General features: G+C 30.4%; 1 protein-coding gene across 1 annotated transcript; it reads right to left on the reverse strand.

Annotated features, from left to right (window-relative positions):
- LOC109359519 (sucrose transport protein SUC9-like) lies at positions 906-3,009 on the reverse strand. The gene is made up of 4 exons (XM_019604216.1): positions 1,719-3,009; positions 1,458-1,521; positions 1,297-1,340; positions 906-1,207 (listed from the first exon to the last, which is right to left on the reverse strand). The coding sequence occupies exons 1-4, from the start codon at positions 2,964-2,966 to the stop codon at positions 1,028-1,030; spliced, it is 1,536 nt and encodes a 511-aa protein (XP_019459761.1). The 5' UTR covers positions 2,967-3,009; the 3' UTR covers positions 906-1,027.

Here is a 7,240-nt window from a genome sequence, read left to right on the forward strand (position 1 = left end):
GAATGGTGCAATGATAGGATTGCATGAATCTTTTTGTTAATTGATGAATGAATGTAAATATGAATTGATGGAATAATGTCAAACTTTAAACATATGGAAAAATGTTTGCGTCGTCGTTATTACTACTTTAGCACCATTTGACACTCGTTTTTTAAATCAATCTGGTTCTTACGGAGATGCCACCATGTATTGTGTCGTCCCGAATTCCTTGTGATGAAGTATTTTGAGAGAATCATATCAATATATCCAATATCATAATTTTAAATATATATATATATATATAATAATAATAATAATAATAATAATAATAATTTTATAATGTACATAATTATATATGATACTATGATAATGTTTGGTCCAGTTGAATAGTCTAACCGATTAGAACTTATATGAAACCTTTTACACGTTAATATCTAGTTTGAGCTTCATAACATTGGTTCACACTACAGTTTGATGGATGGAGATCTCCTGTCTTTATTGGTGTCTTCATTGGTATCCTTAATGGTGTCTCAAGCCAATCAAAATGCATCATTTAATTTGAAAAAAGTTTTAAAAAAATTAATAAATTTTTATATTATTTTATGGAATACTATTGGATAGGGACATGGAGACAACAACTTTTTGGGACAGAAAATCACAGTCCCAGTTTGATAGCCGATGAATAGATACATCATACTACAAATGTGATTATTCTAAAAAGTTTCATAAGAATTAAAATATTGGATATTGTTGTTAGGCGAAATTGTTGTCTGATAGTAATAGAGAAAGAGAGAGACTTTGTCCTCAAGAATATATTATTATTGATGTGAACCAAACATGATTAATTGCACAGGGTTATATACTAAACTAAAGACAAAACTTTAATAATTAAAATGAGTGATATTATTGATTAGCCATAATTAGTACACAACAGCTCCATATAAACACCTTCATCTCTCTCCGTCTTTAGCTTGTTTTCACACTAAAGCTGACAACATATACACACATACAAAATATTGTTGTGTTCAACTACGGAAAGATCCATGAATTAGTGGAAACCCCCTCCAAGTGCTGCAGCCTTGGCCAAATCTTGTGGCTGAGGAGTTGGCAAGAGAACAATTGACAATACACCACTCATAGCGGCGAATATGGCGCCCATCACAAATGCCGGCAAGTTACCACCACCAAATGCACCATCTAGAGGTCCACTTATGGCTGATACAATCATCTATGTATTTATATAAACATACAAATTCAATCAAATACTTCACACACAAAAAAATTTAGTAATTTTAATATCTTATCATTATTCCTAACCTGTGGAATCACAATTGCGAGATTGAGAGTTCCCAAAGATAAACCTGAAAGTTATTAAACATAAAAAAAAATGTTATATAAATTAATTTGGTTGAATGATTGGATATATGATTTGATCCACATTCGATATTAATAATAGATTATATTAGTTTTTTATTTACCTTGGCCTGCCCCTGAGGTGCTGGAGAATATTGAGGCAAGTGCAAATGGCACACTATAAGTAATCTGGACAAAAATGTTATTAAGTTTCCAACATTACATCCCATTGTAAGCATAATAACAATTTTCCTATGCTTTTATCCATTTTATAATTAATTGTCATGGAGAGTTCATATTTTTCCATGTGACCAAAACCTTTTAACAAGAAAAGGGTAAAAATCATTTTATCATATCATTTATTTAATTTAGTAAGAAAATATTACCGCAAGAGGAATGCCAAGAACAGAAAACAAAGCAAAGGCACCACCACTGATACCAGTTGATGGTGGCAGAGCCTCCCTAACCCCTTTTGCAACAACCGTGAATTGGCGGTGGGCCTCAGCTTCTTTAGTAATAAGCACAGTCATTGCTAAACCAATAGCTAGAATAAAGTTCACCAATCCCCACAACCTCTTCAACCCTCCAACAAGACGTGACAATGGCTCAACAACCAAAGACATAACACCTAGAACAATAGAGTTAAACATGAGACCCAAAGAACCTGCATGAACACCCATATCATACACCTTGTGTCCAACTTCACCACCATACACCTCCTTCCCCATCCAATCAGTGTCATAAAGAACCCATGGGAACCACGCCATCCAGTTCAAACATGTCACTAACAACAACACCCACATTGGGCGTTTCAGTTCCTTGAAGGCGCCAAATAATGATCGTATACATAGTGTTATTCCAATATCGTTCTCATCATTAATGTTTGATGATGATGTCAGGGGTATTTCTTCTACGTATATCATCACAAAGATGACAAGAATTGTGAGGAGAATGATAGATATGAAGAAACAACTCTTCAGATTCGCACAATAAACATTGCATGCCTTTGTCTCTGTAAATGGGAACACCTTGTAAAGTTTTCCATAGGACCCAGCAGCGTAGCCGAGGATGTTCCCGACAGCCATGAAGAACGAGAAGATGGCATTGGCTGAACGAATCTTGCTCTGGTTTCCGGCGGAGAGATCTCCGAGGAATGCACGGCAAGGTCCTTGTAGCATGTTATTAGACATGTCAAGGATCCAAAAGCCAAGTACAAAGAAAGCGACGGCGCGTGGGCGAGTCTTCAATGTGAGGTTGTCTCCTAAGCTATGACCAAAATCCGCTGCGAATCCAATGAGGATGACGGCGATGGCGACGGCAATAGCACCAGTACAAATGAATGGACGGCGACGACCAAAGCGGGATTTACAACGGTCACTATAGTAGCCAACGATGGGTTGCACAATTAGACCTGAGATTGGACCACAAAGCCAAATGATGGAGGACCATGCATGTGGGACCCCCAAGAGTTGTACGTATGGTGTTAATAGAGAGAGTTGTAAGGCCCACCCAAATTGAACTCCGGAGGCGATCGAAGCGACGGCGATCATTTTCCGGAGAGGGCTAGGTGCTTGTCCTTGGCTCTCAACACTAATGGAGGAAGTTGTGAGATCTTTGATCGGAGAAGATGCCATTGTGAGAATGGGATTAAGTGTGAAGAAGAATGAAGGAAGGAGTGTGAATTTATAAAGGCTAAGGGTTCTGAGGTACCTAGATATTACTGCTTATTATAATAGTTAGAATAGCTTATCCGTTAGATATTGTTTTCCTTTATAAATACTAATTCTCAAATTTGGAGTGAAGTTGTTTTTTAGGTTATGATTGAACTAACAAGTTTGAGATAAGGCTATAAAGATTACCGGATATATATTGGTTATAAAATGATAACTAACTAGCAAGCATCCCACATTTTCATAAATCCTGACTTTAAATACATGCATCATATTCCATACGTGTATTTATTAGCTAAGATCACATACGTAAAATTGGAATTTAAAGTTAGTATTATGTTACAAGTTACAAGCAAAATATGTTTTTATTATGTCATTAATTCAAGCAGAATGTTGTGAATATCAACTTTATAGCATATTATATATATATATATATATATATATAAAAGATATTAGTTTAGTAATGTAAGGCTAGATCCCTATAATGACGAAAAGGTCAATGATATAATTTCTGGGAGTGACACTTTTTGGTGGGGACAATCATGCACCCTGAAAGGAATTAATTCTTTATCTATAAGGATGATGAAATACTCTTAGTAGTGCCAAAAAATATTATATGCATGAGACAATTAGGATTTTATAGTATTACGCCACAACATTTGTCTATTTTTATTTTTATGAAGCAAGTCTATAACTTTAACTTAATTTTATTTGTTGCAAGTGAATGATGAAATTTGGTGATCATGCTACTTTGTGTCAAAAAAGTTACATGTGAAATGACAACTATCAAGGGTGGGAGAACATAAATCATCTGTTTCGAATAGATTAAGTCTCTATATCTCTATTTAATAGAATTACATCAAATAATATAAAATATTATTTTTTATTTTTTTATTTTTTTATCAATTAAATGTCAACTTTTGATTAATTTATGATACGATTGAGACACCAAAAGGGTCTGCAAATCTTCATTCAATAATAGATTGGTGAGTTATATTAGAGTGATTGTTTGATAAGTGACGTCAATATCATTTAACACTTGGAATGATAAAGTATTGGTTAGTCTGAAGAATATCATTTGAAATGACATAAGAATAACATACTTTACATTATACCTTATTCATATATGTTTGCTATAAATTTTTACTTTATCTTTTACAATCTGCTTTTGATGTTTGTAAGGATAGCAATGATTATATACTTAAAAATTGTTGACAAGAGTCATAAACAATTTATAATCCATCGATGCTGGAAAATATTCAAGATGTTGAGGGAAACATCAACCTTAAACATTCAACAAAATATAAAAATATTTCAAATGAGGCTGATTGGCCGGGAGCTTTTGTGACTAGATGCACATAAAATAAGTCATTCTTAATAAAATCATATACATATTAATTATTCTTATTTTTTATGTTTGATTAAAGTATATATTTATGCTATTATTGTTTGTTTTAGCAGAAATTATGTAAAGAAAACTGCAAAAGATCATCACAACTAGTATATATAGAGAATTGCGAGTGAAATATAGAGGAGTTGAAGAAAATTATAAGTATAATTATTTAAATTTTATTGTACAAATTCACAAGGTATTATTTTTAATTAGATTAATATATAATTTATTTTCAACTGTACCTAAACAAGATGTCTTCAAATATTCCATCCATAGATTTGAATATTTTGTGGGTCGAAACCATAAGAACAAAGAGCGTGTATGATTGATAATGCAAATATTCAACAAATATGATATTATCTCTCTCTGTATGTTTGTGGATATAAAGAGTAGGTGAGTGTTGTGGATGAAACTAGCGATACTACAAATGATGCTAACTTTGAAGCTGTTGGAAACATAATGATACCAATGACGAATAGGTGATAATTTGTGGGAAGCAGACTTGTAATAGTGGTGTCATTCTCGGATTAGCACTACTTTATTTCTCTAACCGAACTTGTACCATTTATGTTGGATAAAAAAACTAAAAGGTGATTGCAAATTAAAGTTAAAAGACATTATATTAATTGATGAGGGATATACTTAGTTAAACATCATTATTTTAAAATGTCACATACTAAATATTTTTACTTAATTAATATTTTATCATTTAAAAATAAAAAAGATAAAGTAACACAAAGTTCAATTAAAACAAATGTCTACAATTAAATTGGCTCAAGAATGAAGTTTTACAACTAATACATAGGGAGTTGATATGTAAACGCTATAGATGCAAAAAGAGTGTCAATTCATTTTCATTTAAATTAGCCTCTTCGACCATAGTTGTGTTTGACAAAAAATCTGGTTGAAGCCCAAAAAAACAATCTAATGGTGGATAAGCTAACTTGAAAGATAAAATTAAAGGATAAACGGGTTAAATATGATAAAACAATGTGAATAATTTATAAGTATGAGAATTATAAGAAATAAATCACATTTAGGGCCACCTTCTGTCAAAGTTTATAATTCAAGAGCTTTTCTAACAATCTTCTATAATCAAACATACTCATAAACTTATTTTTGGTTAAATAAGTTTGTAGACTAATTTAAAATATCCTTTCCCATCTTGGCAAGTACACTCATTTTACTAGATAACTGGTAATAATTAAGATTTTTAAACAAAATTTTACAATATTATCCCTCTCATATATTGAAAAAACTTCTTTACGATTTATGTATCTCAAAATAATAATTAAACTTAAACTTATCAAGATAAGTCATAAACAAATAAAAATATAAAGATTTCCTCGTCTAATTTTTATAGTTTTCCCTCGAGTATTTTGCTACATAAAGTCACGATCTTTTGTCTTCAAAGAAATAGCTAATTGGAAATAACAAGGCAGAAGAAAACAAGAAAAAGTAGAAGAAATCATAACTAAAGAGAACCAGTATCGCCCAAAGAGGTCACTATTTGAAAGGGAGATATGGATGTTGTGACACAAGTAAAAGTACTTAGCTTTTATATGTCTTTGATCTGATTATGAAAAAATGGCACGTGGTATGACTAAAGAGAAGAACTCTGAAACACTTGTTTGATACATGGACTAGTTTTGTCCGCAACTTCACATGGTTTGTATTTTATTTTTATTAATATTTATTACTGATATTTTGACTACCTAGCAAATGGAATTGTGAATTAATTTTTTTAATTTAATAAGTTTTGTATATTATAGATTAATAGTTTATAAAAGTTGTTTAAATTACATTTCGAACTAATAAAATATATCTCTTCAAGTACTAATAAAATTTGAGTATAATATATATACACTGACAATGTAAAGATTTATATATAGTCAGTGCATCAGTCACCTTTAGTTGGATTACTTTTTTCTAGGAGTCAATAATTATTGAAAATAAATGTTGAATGATACAGTAATAGTGTAAAAAATTCTTATATTATCGATATATACATTTTTCTCATAAAATTTATAATCTATACCAAGTGATAAAAATATTATTTATTTTTAAAGAAATACTTTATCCATTCCATATTTTTTATACTACTAAGTCATCCTAAAAGAAATCATTAATATACTCATGTTTATTTTCTTAGAGATATAAGAACAAATAGAATTAATCAGTAATGATGAGTACATTTTTTAAACGATGATAGAATTAGAAAAAACTTTGGCCAAACATTGAAATTGTAAAACAATAAAAGTTTTGAAAGAAACAAAAAAAATCTAAAAAAAGAAAAGATAAGGAATGGAGGGAGGGAGCGCTAGTTTGAGTATTGTTGTTTAACAACTAAATGTACATGATTATAAGTATAAATTAAATTACTAGTATCATAAAATAAATCAAAGTTAAATGCGTATAATATATATACTATTGGTATAAAGATTTATATACATTCAATATATATTTCACCATAAATTTCTTTTCTTTTATTAAAGATTCAATAATAATTAAAAATAAAGATGATATAATTAGAATGTAAAAATTGTTACATTGCCTTTACATACATATTTTTTTCAAGTTAAATTACACAAACTAAATGTCAAGCATCTTTACATATTATAGGCATTTTAAGAGGGTAGTGCCGTGCTTGTCACCAAATATTTGTATAGAATTAGAAAATTGAGTTTTGACGAAACCTTAAATATTATAGATAAACAAAAGTTTGAAAAAAAAACTATTAAAACAACAAAAGATGAGGAAAAGATAGAATAATAGTTTGAGTGGTGGTGTGAAACAACTAAATGTACATGATTATGAAAAGTAAGTTGGGAATACAATTACTAGT

The sequence above is a fragment of the Lupinus angustifolius genome, chromosome LG11 (assembly GCF_001865875.1).
Source record: "Lupinus angustifolius cultivar Tanjil chromosome LG11, LupAngTanjil_v1.0, whole genome shotgun sequence".
NCBI classification, from domain to species: domain Eukaryota; kingdom Viridiplantae; phylum Streptophyta; class Magnoliopsida; order Fabales; family Fabaceae; genus Lupinus; species Lupinus angustifolius.

What these genes read in the sequence shown, in the direction of transcription:
- LOC109359519 (XM_019604216.1), bottom strand. Translation starts at nt 2,966, where the DNA reads ATGGCATCTTCTCCGATCAAAGATCTCACAACTTCCTCCATTAGTGTT. An exon ending in CACCTCAGGGGCAGGCCAAG is followed by an intron (nt 1,341 to 1,457) that starts GTAAATAAAAAA and finishes AATAACTTTCAG; the next exon opens with GTTTATCTTTGGGAACTCTC. An exon ending in TCGCAATTGTGATTCCACAG is followed by an intron (nt 1,208 to 1,296) that starts GTTAGGAATAAT and finishes ATAAATACATAG; the next exon opens with ATGATTGTATCAGCCATAAG.